The sequence below is a fragment of the Heloderma suspectum genome, chromosome 10 (genome assembly GCF_057233095.1).
Source record: "Heloderma suspectum isolate Gila_16-S chromosome 10, 16-S_ref, whole genome shotgun sequence".
Lineage (NCBI taxonomy): Eukaryota > Metazoa > Chordata > Lepidosauria > Squamata > Helodermatidae > Heloderma > Heloderma suspectum.
The window spans coordinates 7,466,591-7,490,488 of NC_139467.1; the positions used below are offsets into that span (position 1 = coordinate 7,466,591).

Sequence of the window (23,898 nt, forward strand, 5' to 3'; positions counted from 1 at the left end):
GGGTTTTGAGTTCAGAAGAGGGGGAGCAGGTTGGCAGGGGGCTCTCTTGGTCAGCGGTAAGGTCATGGGGAGATGAAAAGACAGGGAGGGGAGCGGGAGGGACAGCTCCATTCAGATACCACTGAAGGAACCGGCAAGTGGCTCAGATCTTTGACATGCACAGATTACGGCTGTTTCAGGCTAGGTGAATTCCCCCCGCCCTGCTTTGTTTACTAGAGGCTAAAATGGTATGGAGAGGGCAACATGCTCCTTCAGGCACATTTGCAAAGTCTGTGGCTTTAGAATCCAGGCAATCTCAGCTATCTGGTTAACCCCCACCCCCGCAAGTTTCTAGACCTCAGTGCTCCAGAAGCAGCTTTGAAAACGTCATGTCTCATGTGTCAAAAAATGGCAAAGGATTAGAAATAATAAGGAAGGCTGTGAACATTTCATATCCCCCAGTTCCTTGCTTTTCCAGCACTCCCGTTTTCTTAGAGCTGGTTTATATAGTCTGCAGAATGAAACGGTACAGCGTTTCCTGGATTGTACGATTCCAGGCCGCAGGGGTGTATGTGAGGGTCCTCTGTTTGAATGCTTCCCTATGAAGTATATATATATAGCCCCTATTTGAAATAAAGTGAGTCCATTAGGAATTGCAGAGCGGGAGGCAGACAGATCTGTGTCCTGGCGCCAAATCCACTAGGAACGCTGTCCTGTGCAAACTCTGCTGCAGTGGACAGGAGCGGCAGTAGAGAACAATAGGTTAAAAAGTTCCCAGTTGGATCGTGCTCTACGTTAATCAATGGGAGTGGGGGGTGCAATTTGGATTTTCTGCCTCGAGTATTGAAATATCTGGATCCAACCCTGCTTATGAGTACAATGGTGGACACAGAGTTTGTGACACTTTAATTGTCAATTCAACAAGCCCAGTTGTGGCTGGGAACATAGGAAGGATTCTTTCCTAGCCCTACCTGGAGATGCTGGGGATCAAAACTGGGACTGTCTGTGTGCAGAGCAGGGTCTCTGGCCGCCACTTAGCTATGATGACTCCCCCCACTGATAAAATTGGCCTAGATAAAATGGAAACTGTAAGGACATAAGCACAGCCCTGCTGAATAAGGTCAAGGGGCCGTCCAGATGCCTCCAAGAAGCTCAGGATCAGAGCATGAGGGCAACAGCTGATCTCTGCCTTTGGTCTCCAGCATATAATATTCTGAGGTACAGTGCCTCTGAACATGGAGGTTCTGCCTAGTTCTCTTGCCTAGTAGCCACTGGGAGACCCATCCTTTATTTTTATTTTTATTTATTTATTATATTTCTATACCGCCCCATAGCCGAAGCTCTCTGAGTGGTTTACAAAAGTTAAAACATTAAAATACAATATACCAAGTTTAAAAACCATTTACATAAAAACATACAGACAAACAAACAACATATAACTAAAAACAACTTTGATATAAAAACAATATATTTTAAAAATCCAACAATAAAACACAGCTTAAAATAACACTGCTTTAAAATAATATACGAAAGTCAGCAAAAGGAACAAAAGTTCTAGAAAGGGAAGGCCTGCTGGAATAACAGCATCCTTAATGCCTGCTTAAAAACCTTCAACGAGGTCAGCAGGCGCATTTCAACCAGTGGCAGTTCATTCCACAGCTGAGGGGCGGCCAAGGAAAAGGTCCCCTTGCGTGTGGCTGCCAGTCGCACATGAGGCAGCCTCAGCAGAGAGCTCTTGGCGGACCTTCGATAGTGGCCTGGGATGCAGGGGAGAAGGCACTCCCTAAGGTACCTTGGACCTAGACCACGTAAGGCTCTAAAGGCAAGAACCAGCACTTTGTATTTTGCTCAGAAACAAATTGGCAGCCAGTGTAAAGATTTTAAAACTGGTGTAATATGGTCTCCATGGGATGTCCCAGAGACCAACCTGGCTGCCATATTTTGTACCAATGGAAATTTCCATACTCAATGTAAAGGCAGCCGCAAGTACAGTGCATTGCAGAAATCAAGCCTAGAGGTCACCAGCGTGTGCACCACCATTACCAGGTCCACATGTTCCGGGAATGGGCGTAGTTGGCGTATCAGCCAAAGTTGATAACAGGTGCTTCTCACCATTGCCTCCACCTGGGGTGCTAGGAGAAGAGTTGGGTCAAGAAGCACCCCAATCCTTCTTCTATGGATTTATCCAATCTCCTTTTAAAACAGGGCTGTTGAAGCTCTGGTCTGTGGGCCAACTCTGGCCTGCCTGAGATGCCAATCTGGCCCTCCGGGGTTCTCCAACTGGCCATGGCCCTTTCCCTGTCCCCACCCCTTTCCCCCAACTGCCAAACATTGGGCCGTTTCCCAGTTTTTGCATCCCCCCCCCTTCTAAAGGCTGAAATGCCTCTCCTAAGGCTCAGTTACTGACAGGAAGAGCTTTAAGCTAGGGAAGTTGGAGGAATCCATTTGGGGGGTGAAGTGAAATGAGCTTCCATGGTTCACCCCCCCCCCCCAGACTTCAGCCTGCTTTCCACTGCAGAGCCCAACTTGATCTGTATTGAGCTGGGCTGATTTGTGGATTTTTAGTATTTTTTAAGTGGTGCAAATTATGGCCGAATTTTGCACAAATGTGTGTAATTTGTATAAATTACACAAATTGCGGTTGCAATTTGCGCAAAACTCTACTTGCACGAATTATGGCTGCTTTTCTCTCTCTCTCTCTCTCTCTCTCACACACACACACACACACACACACATACACACTCACACAGAGTTACCAGAGTTTGGGAAAAATCCATGGCTCGGCCTACAAATGCAAGCTGGGTTGGACATGCTGCAGAACTCCATCAAGCGAAAAGAGAGACAGATTTCCCAGCAATGGACATTCCTACTTTAAGCGAAAATATGCTGGCTCGGGGGGGGGGGTTGGCCTCACCTCCATTTCCCTTTTCCCTCTGGCCCCACCACATCCCACCACAAAACAAAATACCTTATGCTGTGCCAAATGGGCACCAGCATCCCAGGGGCAGGGAGAGTACAGGACAGCCAGCAATTCCAGCTATTCAAACCATCCACTCCTGACCACTCCTTCAGTTTTAACGTTTTCCCTCTTTTGTTGTGATAACAGGTGCATGACCTCTGTGACAATTTCTGCCACCGCTACATCACCTGTCTCAAGGGGAAGATGCCCATCGACTTGGTTATTGACGACAGAGATGGGGGCTCCAAATCCGACCTTGAAGATTTTGGGGGATCTTGTGCTAGCCTCTCTGATCAGGTAGGGCGCCCGGCTGGATGGACTTAGCGTGATATGGACATAGGTTTTGATGGCTTCAACAGAACTCTTTCCTTGCTACAATCCTAAGACCTGAGGCAGGTGTTCAGGGCGTGGCCTGCTGACTTGGGTGTCCTCAGATGTTTCAGGTTTATGTCTGGATGCCCTATCAGGGATGAGTGGGATTTGATGAGTGGGATAACATAGCAAAGACAGCTATGTTACAAAACGTTTTAGAGGAGAGAGGGAGCACGATACGGATATGGGAATGTTATTTCCATACATGATTTTGCCTAGCCAAAAGGTGTATTGCATCTTCAGGACACTTACCTGCAATAGCAAGCAGATATGTGGTTTTGGCAATGTAGAGGATTTTCTGAATTGCTTTTTTCACACTTAATTATACTATTAATTTTAACTGTATTTTTTTGGTTTGTTATAATAGCACATATGCCATTTTCCTCTTGTGGAAACACATTTTTATTAATTAACTTATGTTCACTCTGGGTGTGTGATCTCAAGGTTTCTGACCAATCAGCTTGCTTGATCCTTTACACTTTGCAATAGTCTAAAATGCACAATATCTTGTACACGGCGGAGGCTGGTGGCTCCGATGTCACTGGGGCAGTGAATTTGCTCCAGGTTTCAGCCAGAACTGTAAAGGAAGCACCTCAGAGAGCTCCTTTAGAGTTCTGACTGAAACCTGGAGCGGAGACCCTGCCCTGCTGACATCTGAGCCACCAGCCTTCACAGCTTGTACAGCATCTCTGCTCTCCTCTCTCCTCCCGCCTTTCTTTTTGACTATTTGCGATAACTTCCCAGAACCACCTTGCAATATTTGGGACATAATATCTAGTCCTGGCGTTGTGTGATTCCCCACACACTGGTTTGGGAAATGATAGTCACAAATATTTCTTGCATCCCCCAGTGCTGAGCTGTGTTTTCAAGCATTTCTTGAACCAAGAAACGTGTCTTCCAAACGTACCCGACTCTCCACTCCGCTCTAGCTATCTGGTTCCTGGGCGAATGCAGGCGAGGGCATGTGAACCAGGGCAAAAGGCTATTAAAGTTCCCCAGAGCAGGTGTGCTACCTCATCTGTCTCCCCGGGTTCTCTTGTCTGGGAGTGAGGCCCCCCTGGCTGCAATAGGGTACCGCCGCAACAGGTAAGAAGTGGGGGTCCTCCTTCCGATTGGGGTTCTGTATATTTAATAGGGTGGCCTTTACAGTCCCCGCTTTGAAAGGCCGTCAGAGGACAGTCCTCTCTTGGAAGGCATCCTCTGTTTGAAGAGTTGTCCAGGCCAAGACTAGTTTAAAGATCAAGAACCTTTGAGGAGAGAGAGCAGCAGGGTCCTTGGCGTTCCCCATCCACAGTCAGCGGTTGGACAGCAGCCTGAACAGCAGGCACACAGCTCACCCGGCTGAAACAGAAACCAACCAGGTCACCTGGCCACATTCTTCCCTCACTATGGTGAGATGGGTTGTCTTTCTCTTTAAATGGTAGTCATAATTTCTAAATCAATGCCTTGACATATAAATTAGCAGATGCACATTTATGCACATCTGTATCCCCTATTGTCTTCCTTTTAGTTTCCTTTGTGGGGGCAGTGATGCATAAGTGGCCACCCTCATATTTCTGTCGTAAGTCCCTTTTGGGACTATGTATGTAGGGTTTTTTCCCCCAGGGTCATTTGAAAGAAAGGGATGGCTGTTCTTGATGGTGGTTCCTACGTCAGTGGGGTGGTGAATCTGCTCTGGGTTTCAGTAAGAACTGCTCAGAACTCTAAAGGAGCTATCCAAAGTGCTGAACCCTATGCCCAAAATGGGTTCAGCACCTTGAATAGCTCCTTTAGGGTTCTGACTGGTTCCGATTGAAACCCAGAATAGATTCATTTTGTTTCATTCATTATATTTCTATACTGCTCCATAGCCAAAGGTCTCTGGGCGGTTCACAAAAATTAAAAACCATTAAAATACACTACACAAATTACAAAAAAGAATTTGTGTAAAAACATGTGAACAGCTAACACACACAGGACAACATATATCTAGAAACAATTTTTAAACAATCAGCCAAAGACAGTTCAAGACATAATTAAAGTTAATTATATGCTGCTAAATGCCTGGGAGAAGAGGGCAGTTTTTACCTGGTGCCAAAAAGATGAGAATGTTGGCACCAAGGTTGGCCTTGTCAGACAGATCATTCCATAATTGGGGGCCACCACCGAGAAGGCCCTCTCCTTTGTTGCCCCCCCCCCCACTGACGTAGCAGCCACCAGCCTCCACTGTCTCGATGCTCATCCGACTGTAGGGACACAGGAAACTGCCATATGCTTAGTCAGGCTGTTGCCCATCTAGCTCAAGTAGTGTCTACCCTACCCTAACCGTACACCCGGTGCCTTCCAGAAGTGTTGGACTAAAACACCCATCACCCCCCCAGGCTGCATGGCTGGTCTACATTGATTGGCAGCCGCTCTCCAGAATTTCAGATGGGGATCTTTCCCCCGGCCTACCTGGTGATGCCGGAGTTGAACCAGTGACCTTTTGCATGCACAGCAGGTGCTCTGAACTACGGCCCCTCCCCCAACAGGTTTCGCAGGCTTCTTTCCAAACACCTTTTTGACCAGGAGCAATGGCTGGGGGGTTGCGGGGAGGGAGAAATATGTGTGCATCATAGGGAGCGAAACTTCTGTCTCAATCCACTTTCAACTCTCTCCAGCCTTATTTTAGGTACTGGGGGCAGGGCGTGATTAATAGTTTGAGGCAATAAATCTAGTTCCTTCCCTCCCTGTGACCCCTCCCTCCCCGCCCATCCTGCTACAGTCCCTTTCATCTCCCCGCTCCCCTTTTTAAAAAAGAACACAACACTTCCATCCTTGCAACATTCATGAGTTTGAAAGAAAAGGGCTCTGGCACTTGGAATATAATCACCCCTGACAGTGAGCTGGTAATGAAGGAGACACGGTCGCCTTTTGCGCTGCCCCTGATCTCCCCCTTCCCCCCGCCCCCACCACAACTTTTTCATTTTTTCCCAAGCGCCGCTAATGCAGTCAGCACGTTCATTTGCCTATAGCAACTTTCCTGCATTTTTAATCTGCCTTCGGGCTATCGGGCTGGGAGCTCTGCAGAGTGGAGGGTTTTTTGGGTGGGTGGGGGAAGTGTTTCCAGGGGCGGGGAGAGAAAGAGATGGAGGAGGGGGCTAATCCCAGCAACATCAGCAACCTCTCATCTAAGGACTTCTCTCCAAGTGGGGGCCTGGTTACTCAACACCCCCCTCCCTCCCCCCCTCCCTCCCTCCTTCCGCATGTTGAGCATAAGAACAGTGCTTGGAAGAGCCCACCGCTTCATCTCCAGCGACAGGCGGTCAGTTTCCTCTGGGTATGGAGGAAGCAACGGCCCTCTTACTCACGTTCCTCCTCCATTTATCAGAGGTATAGTACCCTTCTACATGGAGGGTTTCTTTGAACTCGGCCTTCCCCAACCAGGTGCCCTCTGGATGGGCTGGACTGCAAGTCCCACCATCCCCAGCTGGTGAAGATTGTTTGGGTCAAGCAGCCGCCCGCCACCCGCGGCCCTCTGGTTGTGTTGGGCTTACACCTCCCTTCATCCCCAGCCTCCTTGGCCATTGGTCATGGCTGATGGGAACTGCAGTCCCAAATATCAGGAAGGCGCCAGACTGGAACAGGCCGGTCTAACACTTAAAAAAAAGAAGCCATCTAAAAAACACGAGTGTTACCGTAGCTGCATCTTGCAGTAGCGAATTTCCCAACGGGAGAAAGCATTAATATTCCAGATCCCTGTTAATGTGGGGCTTTGGGGGGGTTGGCTTTCTTTTTCCCCTCCTCAGTCGCTGTTCTCTGGATTGCCCATTCAGCCTTGGCCCTGGACTCGACTCTTAAGCGGCTCTGATAGAAGCGCTTTGGGCAGCAGCTCCGGGGTCTGTTCTTAATTAGCCGCGAGTGTTGCTACCTTCGCTTCCTAGAGCTTGAAACAGCGACCCCCTGACCCCCTCCCCTTCCCGTTTATTGTGGGCTACAAGTGTTGGGTTCTCTTTTGAAATCCACAGCTCCTTAACCCTTTGAACCCCAAGGCCTCTCGCTTGTGGGGCTCCTGTGATCAGCTCTGCCAGGTTAATCAGGCAGGGCATGAGGAGGGCAGGTCAGGGGGGCTTTGTTTTAGTCCCCCAGCAAGTCGGGGGGGGGGTGCAACCTGAGCCCCTTCGGTAGCTGTGCAGTTCCTCCTGAGGGTGACGCCGAGAGGCCCCCTGTGTCCCCCTTTGAACTCTGTTCAATTGGGTAAGGGGGGGTCAAAATAATTACAGCCCCAGCGGAGGGATTGTGGAAATCCCTGTTAAAGCTCGGCCTCCCTCCTTAACGGATTTATGGGGAGGGGCACAGAGGCTTACACAGGAGGCAAAGGGGGAGCTGTGGGTAGTGCAGCCTTTCCCGACTGGGCACCCTCCAGATGTTGTGTACATCAACTCCCATCGGCCCAAGCTAGCAAGGCCAATGTTCAGGAATGATGGGGGTTGCAATCGAACACATCTGGAGGGTGCCAGGTTGGGGAAGGCCAGGGTAAGACAATTGCCACTTTCTCTACCCCTCTCCCTTACCTGGGCAGGGTTCCCGAGCTTTCAGCAGCCACGAAACAGGCAGAAATTCAATCTGTGAAGCAGGTGAAGGCTGGTGGCTCCAAAGTCAGCAGGGCAGTGAATCCTTGGATAGTTCCTTTAGAATTCTGACTGGTTTGGACTGAAACCCGGAATGGATCCACCGCCCTGCTGACATCGGAGCCACCAGTCTCCACTGGGTGAAGCTATTGCCATCGCTGAATCCCCTTGCCAGGAAAACTGGCTGCACCTGTTCAATTTCTGCCTGTCCCGTAGGGTCAGAAGCCCATTACTGGCTTGGAGGTGAGGCAGAGCAGGAGGTTTCCCCCCATCAAGTGGTTTTCCCCCTATTCAGAAAGTAGACATGCTCCTCTTCCATTCAAACCTTGCCTCTGTCATGACCTCACCTAGGTGGCCTCAGCTGAGAAATATGGGATAATCAGACTGTCCTATCTTGCAGGGATCTTGCCAGGGCCTTGCAAGGCTTTTGTTTTTGTTCGAAAACTCAAAAGCATGTATATTGTGCTTTCTTCTTACGGCTGATGGTGGTGGTTGTTCTTGCATCCTGTGGGGCTTTCTGGAGGTGAGGATGGGGGAAGAATGGGCTGGGCTTCAAACTTTCAGAATGGATTTCTGTGGTGATGACTTCAAGGGGGCCCGAGGGCTGGCTTCTGGCGACTTCCAACCATCGCGCCATTGTGTTTGACTCCAAGTGGGGAAAACAGCTGTCCTTCTAGATTGGCCTTCCTCAACCTGCTGCCCTCCAGATGCTTTGGACTTCAAGTCCCATGAGGCCCTGCCAGCATGGCCAATGATCAGGAATGCAGGGAGTTGTAATCCAAAACATCTGGAGGGCACCAGGTTGGGGAAAGCTGTTTTGGATGTTGTCGACATGGCCTGCTGGTTGGGTGGCCATGTGTCCTATTTTACAGAGGGCAGTCCTCTGTTTGAATGGCTGCCTGATCCAAGTCTGGTTCAAGAAGCCCAAGACGGGAGAGCAGCAGGGGCCCTGTGGTTAGGAGATGTTCTGTTAAATTATATTACTGTTGTTGTTGTTGTTATTTCATTTCTATACCATCAAATGTCGAAGCTGTCTGGGCAGCTCACAACCATTCACAAGATAAAATACAGCATAAAAATTTAAATATACATTAAAAAAAAACCCTATGTAAACAGTTAAAAACCATTTCAATGAAACACTAGAGATGTTCAGAGAGCTGGCATAAACGCCCCATCATATGCTATTAAATTCCTGGGAGTAAGAGGACCGTCAAAGATGACAATGTTGGCACCAGGCAGCCCTCAGTGGGGAGATCTTTAATAATCAGGGGGCCACCACTGTGAAGGCCCTCTCCCTTGTTGCCACCTTCCAAGCCTTCCTCGGAGGCAGCACTTGGAGGAAGGCCTGAGATGTTGATCTTAGTGTCCAGGTAGATTCAGGTTGGGAGAGACACTCCATCAGGTATTGTAGTCCAGAGCCACATAAGACTTTATAGGTTAAAACCAGCACCTTGAATTGGGCTCAGAAATGTACGAGCTGCCAATGCTAGTGGGCTAGAATCAGTCTTATATGCTCAGATCAATTCTTATAGTCATTATGTCTAACATTGCAGCTTTATGTGTGCAGTAGCATACGCAAATATATGCACATCTGTGTCCTCCTTTGCCTGCTCTTTTGGTGACGCATTTGTTCCCTTTTGGCAACGCATCAGTGGCTACCCTGCCTGCTTGTTGTTGGAGGGCATAAATGGGCATTTGTCTGTTCAAACTTGGGGGTGAGTTGCCCCTTCTGCGAGGGTTGTAGCTGAATCCTGTTATGTTTGGCCTGAGAGAGGAGCTTGGAGGTTTTGCATGGAAGCAGGTGTTTTCCAGTGGGAGTGGAGGGGATTTCAGGCTGTCGATGTGAATTTGGGACTAGCACATCCTGTCTGTATGCTTGCTTCATTGCCCTCTCGAACACCTCTTCATCCTGCACTAGGGATATCAGAGGAATCTGTTTGGGGGGTGGAGCTGGACAAGTTTTCGTTGGCTCGGCTCCCTCAACTTTGATCCATTTCCCACTAACTGGCTGGACTACAGGGAGTAGAGGCAATTAGTGGAGTTTCCATGTTCTTTTCTTTGCACCAATTACAGCTATAATTTGCACAATTTGTGCAAACTGCACAAAGCATGGCTGCAATTTGTGCAAATTACACAAATTTCAGCTGATTTGTGCAAATTATGCAAATTGCTGTCATGATTTGTGCAATTTGTGCAAATCTCTATATGTGCAAATTGTGGCTGACACCCAAAATAAATACAGAAAAAGTCCCTGGAGTTCGGGGAAACCTTGTGGCTCGGCTCGCAAATGCAAGCCCAGTTGGGCAAGCGGCAGACGTCTGTTGAGCCCCCAAAGGGCCAAATTTCCAAATACAAAGTTTGCACTGTCCATGTTTCCATCGTAACTTGTAGGCAGGTTCACCCACTCTTGAGAACAGCTCTCCTCTTCTAAGGGCAGATCTAGGTGTCTTGAAATTCAGGGTTCCCAACGTTTCAGGTCTGGATGCAAGTGTGGTTCAATCCTGGTTCATCTCATGGCTGGGGACAATCAGTGGCCATGCAGCTAGCTTCCCACAGTGACTGGAGAAGAAAAGAGGGCATCGTTATCCTAGATAACTATTCTCCTCCTTGTCATATGCTACAGGATGGGGGAATGCTTCAAGATCAATGAAGCACCCATCACAGGAAGGTCTAATGGGTTTGTGGAACATACCTGGGCCATATGAATTTGACTCAAGTTACGTTATACTGGAATATGCAACAGCTGAGTTCTTGCAAGGATCTCCCTAGCAACTTAACCCTTTGCAAAGCTTCTCTGAATAGCCGTGCAGCTTATCTTAATAGCCAATGTTAAGGAAACATCAAGGCATAAGAATTACCTTGCTGGAACACACCAAAGGTACCATCCTTGATCCACCACTCTGTTGACAACAGTTACCCCTGGGTTCTGGTTGAAAGGAAAGCATGTGCCTAGACAAGTAGCCTGGTGCCTCTTCTCAGCAAATCACGCCATGTGCACTCTCTTTGTGTGTAGAACAACTCCTGGATACGGGACCACGATGAGACGGGATCCACACATTCGGGAACGCCAGGGCCTTCCAGCGGTGGGATTGCCTCGCAAAGCGGAGATAACTCCAGTGAACAAGGTAGGTGGCAGAATGAGCTAGGAGGAGGTGATGTTCTAGCAGGGAAAGACTTTGCCTACATAGCCTGGGTTTTCAGTGTGGAAGAGAGTGCAGGCGCGAATCTTGCACAGACAACAAACGATTTTGCTTGTAGAATTCAGTACGCATCATAATTCTGATAATAGTTTTTAGCATTTATATAATGCCTCTAAGCAGGTCTACACTGGATATTTGCCCATGAATGTTTTTATGGTGAACAGAGTATTTTTGTAGGAAAGTGACGTTTCCCCCCGAATAACCCCCATACCTCATTCACCTTGTTCTGTGAATGGCACCATTGAGTATGGCTGCTGCAAATGTGCCATTTCTTTTTTCTTAACTCAGTTGCCTTCTTCCTGGGAACAGTGACATCACTATGTAGCCAATCAGACAACTTGAATGACAGCAAATGAAGCCAAATCGGAGTAAAGGCAACAGTCACATTGCCCTCGCTCTGAATGGGAGGTTGGCATTCCCTGCCAGCTGAATTAGGTACTGGGGAGGATTACACTCTGAATACTTTCTCTCTCTTTTGAGCCCCCCTCCCCCAAATCGATAAAGCCAAGGATGCTTTTTGCAGCAGATCAAAGGGTTTGTGAAAAGCATCCCACGCACCCACCTGGCTTTGGCCTAACTCTGCTTTCCAGTGTTCAAAGTGACTCTCATACCTTAATTTAGTCAGCTGTACAACTGCCCTGTGAGGTAGGCAAGTTTTTATGATCATGTTGCAAAATCTTTGTGTGGGTGCTGAGGCCAAGAAAACAGTGGCTTCACTACGGCTACCTAGTCAGCTTATAGCTGAGGTAGGATTTGAACTTGCAGGTGGCTATGCCAGGAGAGTCCATCTGAAAAAGCAGGGCTCCCTAGTGCAAAAGCAATGATACCCTGAAATATTTTCTGCAGTACAAGTGCGATGTTGTGAATAATCTTTTATCCGGTGATGAGCATGCATCTGCATTTGGGGCTGAGCTGACAGTTACAGTGACGGATGTGAGAGGCCATAGAGTCTGGAATAGGAGAACCTCTTTGCATTATTATTTACACAGCACTATCAAAGCACATGGCACTTCACAAAGGAATATTAGCAACAACAAAAAAAAGCAAGAAAAAATGCTTCCCAGGCTCCCTGTCCCATAGAACTTATAACCTAAATGTAAACAGTGGGTTGGATCCAGGGTTAAGCTGGATCAACTGTGCTGGCAGAAGTGGACTTCCTTGCCCCTCCTTCCCACGGCAGCCCTGCCCTGAAAATATTACACAGTCAGGAGATCCTGCTGAAGGCGTGTCTCCCAAAAAATCAGGGCGAGGGACCTCTCCTTCCTCTCAAGGGAGGCAGATCCTGATACAGATGTACGAGAATTTCGTTTCTGCTTGCAGAACATGTGAGCATGCCCAGTTTGCAACACCGAACCTGAGCAGGAGCAGGCGAATGCTTCTGCTGAAGCCTGAACTTGTCTGATCTCGAAAGCTAAGCAGGGGCAGCCCTGGTTAGTACTTGGATGGGAGACCGCCTGGGAATCAGGCTTCCTGCACTGAGCAGGGGGTTGGACTCACTAAGGCGCATCAGCACACAACTTTGAAACTTGCACAAGTTGAAACTTGCACAAAGCTGGGGAGTTTTTTGCACAACTTTCGCATTTGGTAGCTTTTGTTTTGCTCAATTTCCCCATTTGCACAAAATGAACAGCAATTCGGCTATTGGGCAGTATAGAAATTAAATAAATAAATAAATAAATAAAAATCACAGAGAGACAAGGGGCAAGCTGATGTTCTGAGAATCTTGGCTCGTTCTTTCACCCATCTCTAGATCCTGGATCCAACCCAAACTCTTTCTCATACAATACAAAAGGAAGAGAGAGGCAGGAGTGAAGACGGCATGAGTCTGAGCGTAGGCAGTTATACAATTTTGTCCTGCTTCTTGTGGCATAAAAATGGGGGCCAGAAGGCTCTCTGACAATGGGAAGGGCTAGCAGACAAAACCAGGGGCACCAGGTGTTGCAAAGTGGGGCATGGCCAGGAGCCGAGGGCCTTGCTCAGGGACATGGGAAGGGAAGCACCTTTGCTTCATAACCTCCACACACACACACACACACACACACACGCACACGCACATGCACACAGACACGCACAAATGTACACTGACTTGAAATGAGGCTAGGAATGTCCAGTGCCAGGAAATCCAGCCCTTTTGGGGCTCGCTGAACTTCCACAGCGCGCCTGAATTGGCTTGCTTTTGCAAGCCGAGCCATGCAGTTTCCCCAAGTCCTGGGAACTTTTAATACTTTTTTTTTTTGTCTTGGCCATAAGTTGCACAACTAGAGATTTGTGCAAACTGCATCCACGTATTGTGCAAATTTGCATAATTTGCACAAATCCTGCCTGTAAATTGTGCAAATTTGCATAATTTGTGCAGGTTATGGCTGTAATTTGTGTGACTTATGCAAGTTTGCGCAATTTGCAGCTGGAATTTGCACAAATGTTTTTAATGCAAAAAAATTATTTACAGAAATTCCACCAGCTGCCATGACTCGTTGTGCACTATGCCCAAAACAGATTCCTCTGACATCCCTAAATGAGGCAGGGTCAACCAAGCTTACCATGGAAACTAACTTCAATCTGGTTCAAGCTATGTGCGGACACTGTCCCTGTGCAAAGGGTTTCTGGGATAAGTTGGCTCACATCAAGCATTCTAGGCCTTCCAGAACTGAACATCTTAGAAAGAGATCCCCCAGCCTGGCTTCAGAGCATCCCTAGCAGGTGCTACAAGCACCTCTGTGCTGGAACCCACGCTGAGTGCCCTCCCTCTGGTTTCCTCAGTGTGTCTGAAGCCAGAAGGAAGCTTCATCCATGTCTCCATCAATGCATGACATCTGTCTGCACACACGTGTCAGGTGTGCGCAGGTGCACAAAGCATCTGTGTGCATGCGCCGCAGAGAGCCGGGGATCGTGGTTTTGCTAATTATAGCGTGTGTGTTTATGCACACACACACAGTGTTGTGCACACTCTCACAGAGTCCTCTGCATTCCAGCACTCACCATCTGTTGAGTAAATAGCCTGAGAATGGGGGCATCCAACTGAAGAAAAGGAGAGAAAAGGCAAGAGGAAGGGGGGGGGGAACTGGCAGACCTGAAAGCTGGGGGTCACTGCGGGGGTCACGGCTGCTGAGCTCCAAGCCGCCCCATGGAATCTCCTCAGGCTTGTCAGACCTTGCAAAGCGCAGACGTCAGGCTCCCGGGGGCGGGGGGGGGAGATTTGTCTGGGAAAACCTGGAAATGCTGTATCAAGGTTGGAAGCAGCGGGTTAGGCAGGCCATGGGGGAAGGAGCAGAACCAAAGCCCGGTCTTCCAAAAATGGCTTCTCTTTCCCTCTACCCTGGTCCTGAGACACTGGGCCTCACCCCTCTCCTGTGTGGGGCGTATAAGGACCCCAGCATATCTTGTATTCCATTTGCCCAGTGGAGACTGGTGGCTGTGATGTCAGTGGGGCGGCGAATCCATTGAGTTTCAGTCAGAGTGAGTCAGAACTCCAAAAGAGCTATCTGCACCTTGGATACCTTCTTTAGAGTACTCACTGGTTCTGACCGAAACCCAGAGCAGATGCACTGCCCCACTGAGATTGTGGCCACCAGCCTCCGCTGTATTTGCCCATGTGGAGTGCTAGAGGGTCATGATGATAGCCTGGGATGGGCTGGATGGCTGTGGCTGATCTCTCTCCAACTTCCCAGTCTCTGCAGGACAAACCTGTTACACTGGCAATTGAGGGCGGGGGAGCAGTGGAAGATGAGAGAAACATAAAACAAGATGGGACAGACGCTGGGGCGAGTGGTTGGAGTGGTGGAGCTGACAAGGGGCTTTTGGGCAGGGTGTTTCCATAAATAGGTTAGCTTTGCCGTATCATTGCCTCACTTGCCAACAGGCCTTTTTCCCCTTGCTCCCCTATTTGTATGACAATGCCTGCCTCCCTCTCCCGAAACCCACAGATGTCAAATGTGGATCATAATTCCTTTGGGCAGGGACCTGCTCACTTCTGTGTGCTGTCGAGCACCTTGAATGATCCTCACCCCACTTTCTGCCCAGAGCTGGGGTTTAGGTCTGGCTGAGTTCCATGCCCCGTCTCACCCATTATAGCATCGGACTCTTCCTCTCAGGCAGCAAACAACACAGAGGCCTGGATTCCAGTTCCTCTGCTCCATCCCCATGCTCTAACCACTAGGCCATATTCTCCTCTCTCCGACTGGAAATCAATAAACTTGGCTCCAGTTCGGCACTGTCTGGCATCTTGGGCCCCATTAATGGTGGCAGCAAGAGAAAGAAGACAGGCCTGGGTGTCCCCCCCTGCTTCTCCTCTCATTCCAAGCTGAATGGCAGTGTTCCAAGGGTCGAGGGGTCAGTGCCTGAATGGGAAAGGGAGGGGCAGTTGGCTTTTTGCATAGTGGAATGTGGGGGAGGGTTTTTGATGCCCATCAGGGGCTTTATGCGCCTACATTTTTGCCCAGCTTTCCATTCTTCTGCAGGGGAAGTCTGCCTCTCTGATTTTCAGGGGTGGGGGATGCAGTGGAAATTGTGAGGACAGAACGAAAAAGTAAAAGCCCCCCCTTAAATGGCAGTAGGTTAGGCAGACATGTAACATGTAGAGGAACCTGTTCATTAGTGCAGGAAACTTTCTCAACTTTCCCCAACCTGGTGCCTTCCAGATGTGTTGGACTGCAACTCCCATCATTCCCATGGCACCATGCTGGCTGGGAATGATGGAAGTTGCAGTCCTGCAATGGAAGGAGCCAAGTTGGGATAGGCAGAACCTACTAAAGCCTCAACTAGACACTGTCTTGGAAAATGTGTAGTCCCATCCATCCATCCATCCATCCATCCATCCATCCATCTAAAATTGTTTCTTGTCCGCCTTTAAGGATGGAAACCTCTCAAAGAGGCATCCAAGATAAAAACCATAGAAAAAATACATAAGAACAGAGATTGCCAATTCCAATACATAAAAGCAACAACAACAACAACAACAACAACAACAACAATAATAATTCCAATGGCCCAGGCTTAAGGGAAAGCTAGTGAAATCGGGTGGGTCTTCAGAGCTTTCCTGCATGTTTGCTGAGATATTGGGGATGGGAGGGGCATATGGGAGGGAGGGGCGCTTGACCTGTTCTGGACTTGTTGATTCTCCCCTGCAGTTGCACTCCAAGGGCCATTCACCCTCCCCAGGGGGGTTTAATTCTGATTTCAGAGCCTGGCTGGCAGGGGGGATAGGGACTAACCTTTTAAAAATTATTGTGGGGATTAGCAGGGGAGAATCAACACGTAAGCTAAAATATGCAGGTATGTTTAGTTTTTTTATCTCAACCCACCCACCACTGGAATGTGGCCCTCCAAAGCATCTCCAAAATGGAATTCAGCCCTTCTGCACCCCTGTGCGAATTCCTTACAAATCAGCGGAGAAGTAAAATTGACTAGATCAGATTTTGAGATGCTTCTGGTCTAGTCAATTTCATTCCTGCTCTTTTCTTTCTCAGTGTGTAGAACCGAATGAGTGCTCTGCAGAGGCACACTTAAAACACACCCACCCACACCGAAAACCAAACACAGGCTGCTATCCTCTGCATATGTACATGGGAGTAAGTCCTACTGAATTCGATGAGACTTACATTTGAGTAGACATGCATATAACTGCGCTACAAAACAGTTCCAAAAGTAGTCCCAGCAGTTTTACCAGGACAGAGTTGTATAAATCACAAGCAAAACTGAGTTGGGTGCCTGCAATATTCATACACCTAGAGAGGCCACAGAATTTTCTCCTAAAGCAAAATTCAGAACAAATTTGGATGACCCTCTTGCTTCAGTAGAAACAGAAACATGCAAGAGATTTTGAGATAAGTCAAAAACGTTTTGATAAGAGGAGTGAATGTTTTGGAAGGTGCAGAGAGGAGGATCTAAACATCCACAGTCCCTGCAAGACATGCTAATGACTCTTCAGCAGTGCTGGTCTTCAGCAACTCTGGAGCTTGTTTAGTCTTTTGGGCGGTAAAACTAGAGGGGCTATAAAAACCCACAAATCCATTTGTGGGTTTATAATAGACAGCTAAAAACAGCAACTATGATCCATACATAGTTCAATGTTTGAGGTCAAACTAGATCTTACCACTCCTGTAACACTAATATTGGGGGGGGGGGCTTTTGCAGGGAAAATCAATATGGGGGGCATTTGTAGGGATGGGACTGGGGTGTGCTTAGCATAGTCACAAACTGTGGATTATGCCAATAGACTAGAACAGCGTACGAGGGCAGCACCAGATCCTCTGCTCACAGCGTCTGAAATCCTGCGATTGGGGGAAAAAAATGCAAATACGCACTTCATCCAAACGGTTTTTGGCGAGGGCCTGCTGACGTTGTGAACACTTCACTGCAGTGATATAGCTGCTGCCGTTGGAACTTCAGCCTTTCAGTTTGCCTGGAAATGTCCAGCTCTGACATTCTGATTTTATTTTTTGTTTAAAATAATTTTGCCTCCCGGTTTTGTTCATCGATGAAGGGCTCCTGCATTTCCTGCTATGAAATGTCCCCCCACCCCCGCCCCGCCGCCTGCTCCAGCAGAGTTCTGGAAGAAAAGGGCAGTGGAGGTGGATTTAGTTTTGCATTTTGGGGGAGGAGTGGGGGGGCGAGAAGGAAAAGCAGGGTGGGGCTGGTGATCAAGTGGGGACATGGGCGATGGCTGCTTGAAGCCCCCGACAGCAGCGCTTTCTCTGATGCATAATTTACGTCCCCCTCCGGGCAGGGCTTTTAAGCTGCCTTTTAGCCGGAGGATATAAAAGCGTAGCAGCTGTTCTGTTGGGGTAAGATTGCGGGGTGGGGGGGAGGTGAGGAAAGAAAAAGAGTTGGGATTTTTTGTTTGTCAGGCCAAGCTTGTGTGCAATAAAAGGAAGGCGCAGCATGAGATAGTGGGGGCTCCGCACTGCATGGCCCCCCTCACCCTTTTGTCGAGCATGCACGGGAGGTAGGAAGCCCTACTTTTAATGGTTGGAGCCCTGCATGGAAAGAAGCTGGGGTGAATGGATGGGAGCCGGTGGTTTTTGCAAGCAGAACCACACTTCAGAACCGGGAGGCGGAGAGTAGTAGAACCATCTATTATTCTATTTATTACATTTTAATGCCTCCCTCCCTCCATGGAGCACAGAAAGGGCATGCATGGTCCTCCCCGCTTTTTTTTTTTTATCCTGACAACAACCCTGTGAGGTAGGTCAAGCTGAGAGGCAGAAAGACTGGCCCAAGTTCACCTGGTGAGCATCATGTCTGAGCAGGATTTGAACCTGGATCTCCCCAGTTTTAGTCCGACACGTTAAGCCAGCCTTCGCCAACCCACTGCCTTCTAGATATGTTGGACTGCAACTCCTGTAATTCCCTGCTAGCACGGCCAGTGGTCAGGGATTATCCTGCTCAGCCCAGGGCTGCCTGCTCAGGCTGGCGGGGCGCTCCAAGGCCTTCTCTGCGCTGTGCACTGAGATCCTTGGGACTCGAGATGCCAAGGGTGGAACCAAGACTTTATGCGTGTGGACACTGAGGTCGGGCCGTGGCTGAGTGGCAGAGCCCCTGCTTTGAATGCGGAAGGTCCCAGGTTCGGTCCCTGGCATCTCCAGGTAGGGCAGGAAAAGCTCCTGCCTGAGACCCTGGAGAGCCGTTGCTGCCAGTCAGTGTCGACAATACTGGGCTAGATGGACCAACGGTCTGAGTCAGTATAAGGCAGCTTCCTAGGTTCCTAGGACAGTGCCCAGTGGAGGCTGATGGCTCCAATGTCAGAGAGGTGGTGAATCCGCTTCGCACCTTGGAGAGCTCCTTCAGAGTTCTGGCTGGTTCTGACTGAAACCCGGAGCAGATTCACCGCCCCACTTGCATGGCAGCCACCAGCCTCCACTACGCTGAGCTCTGGTCCCTGCTGCACAGGCAGACAAGATGGTTATCTAGGGTGGCGCCGCTCAAGGCTTGCCCGGGATGCTGGAAGCACCGCACGAGTCTGAGCTATCGGGCGAACGCTGGCACAACTGGCGCCCCTAGAATCATAGAATCATAGAATAGTAGGGTTGGAAGGGGCCTACAAGGCCATCGAGTCCAACCCCGTGCTCAATGCAGGAGTCCAAGTCAGAGCATCCCTGACAAAAGGCTGTCCAGCCTCGTCTTGAAGGCCTCCGGTGTGGGAGAGCCCACCACCTCCCCAGGTAATTGGTTCCATTGTCGTATTGCTCTTACAGTCAGGAAGTTTTTCCTGATGTTCAGCCGGAATCTGGCTTCCTGTCACTTGAGCCCATTATTCCGTGTCCTGCATTCTGGGATGATGGAGAAGAGATGCTGGCCTTCCGTTCTGTGATAACCTTTCAGGTACTTGAAGAGTGCTATCATATCTCCCCTCAGTCTTCTCTTCTCAAGGCTAAACATGCCCAGTTCTTTCAGTCTCTCTTCATAGGGCTTTGTTTCCAGTCCCCTGATCATCTTTGTTGCCCTCCTCTGAACCCTCTCCAGTTTGTCTGCATCCTTCTTAAAGTGTGGTGCCCAGAACTGGACACAGTTCCTAGCGCAGCCAAGTCATTTGTAGTGTTATAGGGGCCTAGAGATCTATAACGCTCGCTTAGGTTCATGATTGGTGCAGTTCCCTTGTTAGTAAGCCTCTGAGCGTGTGCAGATGAGCCAAAAGGCCAATAACAGCCCCAGCGCATTCCTTGCTATTGAGTAGAAAGCCTTATCAGGTGGTGCCTGAGAAGTGAAGCTGTGTGCTTATGCTGAGCTGCAGGTGGCTGTACTTGAGAACCAAACACTTCTAGCCTATGCTGGGAATGAATGCGAGGGGCGCTCGCTAGTGTCATTTATTTATTTATTTATTTATTTATTTATTTCATTTCTATACCGCCCAATAGCCGAAGTCATGCTGCCTTATTGCTAACATGTATGGTATAAAACCCGTTGTACCCCATGGCTCGGGGTTCAGAGAAGCTGTCTGATCCAACCATTGTGTACGCTTGTGTGCTGTAAGTTACCCAATAAAGTCTCCTTGTAAGTAAACCTTTGAATCTGATTTATCACTATCTTGGCACCTCTAACCTAGTAGTTCAACGCCCACAGCCGGGGCAACACACCCACAGACGGACTGGATGCCCCAGAGTTCTGTGTGATGGTGTGGAGGGTTCTGTGGTGCACGTTCTGTTCCCGTGGGAATGGAGTGGGGGGATCTTTTCAACGCCAGATGTGTTGCAGGCCGCTAGCTTAGAAACACAGGGAGGGAGTGTCTATTGATAGCTGCTTGCCATGACAACTAGATCAATTCCTCCACGATCAGAGGAAGTTTACCTTGGAATATCCCAAACCGGGACAAACGGTGGATGGACATCACCTTCTAGCCAGGGTTGTGAGTGTTGAGAGGCATCTGTCTGGCTGCAGTTGGAAAGTGAATCCTGGAATAGACGAGATAAAAGCAATACCTGCTTCTACGTTTCTATCCCACCCTTCAGGTAGGCACCGTAGCAGCCGGTTCTGCATAGTTCAGTCAGCTATGAGTGTGAGCGGGGCAAAATGAGTATGGGGAGAAGGGAGGACAACTTAGTTTGGGCCCAAGTTACTTGAAGGAACATCTTCTCCCACACCAGCCCGCCTGCACTCTGAGGTCATTAGCAGAAGCCCTGCTCACCTGCCTGCCACCAAGGGGGGTTAGGCTGGTGAGCACAAGGGAGAGGGCCTTCTCAGTGGTGGCCTCATACCTCTGGATTCAGGTTCCATCAGGAGTTTATCAGGCCCTTTCTTTGCAGGTTTTCAGGCAAGCTCTGAAGATCTATTTGTTTTTGCTGGCCTTTCCATGGTCTGTGGGCTGCAGTTTTTAATGGTGTTATCTGTTTTTAAAAACAAAACAAAACAATATTTGATTAACTATTTGTTTATTACTTTTCTACTGTATTTGTTTTGCATAGATTTGTATTGTATTTTAAAATCTTGTACATTGCCTTGAGAGGCTTCTACCCTTAATGTAGACCTGAAAATAATTTTAAATTAATAAAATAAATAAAAAGTATCTAGCTGCCCACCATCATGAAGGGATTGGCTTCTTCATAGATTCCAATACACAGCACTCTCACAAAATGTGAAATTCTTCCATTTGCCTCTAGAGGGTGAGGTTTCTTCTGAGTATAATGCCATGTCTCCCTCTAGTGGACACATGTGGTATGATTCCAAAACTTCTCTGTAACTCAGCCTTCCCCGACCTGGAGTCCAGTTCCCACCATTCCCAGACATCATGGCCATGACACATCTGGAGAATATCAGATTGGGGAAGGCTGCTTTAACTGAACCATGATAGACTTAGTCCCACAGATCTAAAACATGGCTGGCTCTGGTTTCTGGTCTTCCGCCTCAGTGTTCTTTCTCTCCCTTTTCTGTTTCTTTCCCCCATCACAGGAGACTGTCTAGATAACAGCGTGGCTTCCCCCAGCACGGGAGATGACGACGACTTAGACCGAGACAAAAAACGGAACAAGAAACGAGGGATCTTCCCTAAAGTGGCCACAAACATTATGCGTGCATGGTTATTCCAACACTTGTCGGTAAGAACTACAGATGTCGAAGAAATCTGCAATGGATTCAAATGAGTTCAGATTTCTATGAATTCAACCTATGGATTCTGCAGTGGACTGGCTTTTCCTGAGTTGCACGGGTTCCATGGACTTACAGATCATTTTTTAAAATTTGGTGTAGATTTGTGCTAATGCGTAGTGTTAGTGTTAATTTGCTTTAATTAACGTGCATTAGCGCAAGTGCACATTTACGCGGTATGTATTTACGTAAGTGCGCATTATGACTAATGCACACTTGTGTTAATGCACTACTATGCACTTGCGCTAATGCACATTAGCACAAGTAAAATGACATTCTGGTTAAAAAAAACACCCCCGATTCCATCAATGAGCAGATGATTGAACAAAACATGCCCGACAAACCATGAAACGCAGGTGGAACGGATTTAACCAAATCCATACATCCCTGGTAAGAACCTGAAATTTTGTGGTATGAGAAACAGGTAAGAGAGAGGGTCGGGGGGACATGGAATCTAATGGGCAGAGACAAGGAAAAGTGCCAGAAGAAAAGGGCTCCTATGACATGTTCTCAATTAGGGAGGAAGGAGCAGGAAACAGGATATTAAGAGCAAAGGCTGATGGGAGTCAGGGTTCTGTGTCCTACATATAGCTTGACCTGAAGCATCCCCTGTTTGGGAGGAAAACCATCACATCTGTCTCCTAAATGTTTACATCAGCCTTCCCCAGCTTGGTGCTCTCCAGATGTGTTGGATGGCAACCCCATCATTCCCAGCCAGCATGGAAATTGAGAGTTGTGGGCCAAAACATCTGGAGGCTCACAACTTGCCTGCCCTTGCTTTAACTCCGAGAGAAATGGAGCATGTGCAGGAACAATCCTTTTCACGCCAACTAGGGGAGTGTTCCACAGGGGGAAGCAGAGCATTCAAATGCAAACTACTGCTCACCCCATCTTGAATACAGTGGCCCCAATCCAAGTCAGGCAACACCCCCCCCGCCCCGCTTGAGCTTGACCAAATTAGGGCTTGTACCCCACAATGCCTTATGGGGCTTGCCAGACCTAGAGGAAGAGGAGTGTATCAGACATACCCCTGCTACAAATCTCAAATGAGTGTGGAGCAGAGGATCGTGGAAATGCGCCTGCAGAGATTTGGGGAAATAAATTTCTGATAGAAGGGGGCAAAGTCAAACCGGCCTCGATTAGGGAAGGCATTTTAGGGTCCCTGTCCAGGGTTGTGTGTGTGTGTGTGGCATAGCTGCAGCTTATTTCTATCAGGGAAGCTGTTTTCTGCCGCAGCAGTGGGAGTCTTGGGGCATTTCTGTTTCCCTGCCTGCAGCCTGACAAGCGGACAGCTGGCTAGCACTGGGCATCTCTCCACGCCCGCCATCAGACGGGCGTTCTTCCTGTCCTCATCTCGCTCACTGTGGTGCTGCCAGGCAATTAGGCAGGGCCTCTCCCTGGTTAGTTAAACAAAGGCGAGTTAATGAGCGCTGGCCAATTAGTGGCTAATTGAAGGAGCTATAAAGCTATTAGAGGCTGGTGAAGGGTAATCAATTCTAGCCAATTACCCTGCACGCATTGGCAGAGAGTGAGGAGGGGGCTGTGGTGGAAAGAGGGGGCTTCCGCAGCTAAGCAGCTACAGCTAAGACCCAAAGGACTTGGGGGGTGAGGTGGGACACCCTAGTGGTCGCCAGGCCAGGCCAGGCCTTCCTCTGCTCTGCCGTGGGATAGCTAGGTGTGTTGTATTTTTCTTTGTTCATTACCTTGTTATCCCACCTTTTTCTGAAGAGAGTTTCAAGTGGCCACATCCATGGTTCTCTCCTCAATACCGCCAGCATGCACACATGTTGTTCTCACAACAATCTTGTGAGGTAGGATTAGTATGAGAGATAGCCACTAGGCTAACGCCATGTAGTGAACAGGGTGTGGATTTGAACCCAGGTCTCCCCAGTCTTAGTTTGACCCCCTAACCCAGCTGTCCCCAACCTGGTGCCCTCCAGATGTGCTGGACGGCAACTCCCATTATCCCCAACTAGTGAACCACACCGGCCTCTTGGGACTATTTTTTTACTTACATGGGAGAATGTGAAAGGCCTCACTTGGGCTAACCCTAATCCCTGCCCACTGGTGGCCCCAGCACCCCACCTGTCACTGAGAATCAAGCCTGCCCCTGCCCCTGTCTGTGCTGCCAGAGAGTCTGTTTTATGTAGGCATGTTGGAGAAATCCAGAATGGAAACAAGTGAGTTCAGATTTCTGTGGCTCCATCTTGTGGATTCTGCAGTG

General features: G+C 48.7%; 1 protein-coding gene across 2 annotated transcripts in view; it reads left to right on the top strand.

The window, feature by feature from the left end:
- The window catches only part of MEIS3 (Meis homeobox 3), a 61,865-nt gene that overhangs the window by 24,436 nt on the left and 13,531 nt on the right, over positions 1–23,898 (top strand). For both annotated transcript variants that reach the window (XM_084814324.1, XM_084814323.1), the window contains exons 6-8: positions 3,086–3,235; positions 10,913–11,024; positions 21,480–21,625. In XM_084814324.1, the coding sequence (XP_084670450.1) occupies positions 3,086–3,235; positions 10,913–11,024; positions 21,480–21,625 (408 nt within the window). The remainder of the gene's footprint in view (positions 1–3,085; positions 3,236–10,912; positions 11,025–21,479; positions 21,626–23,898) is intronic.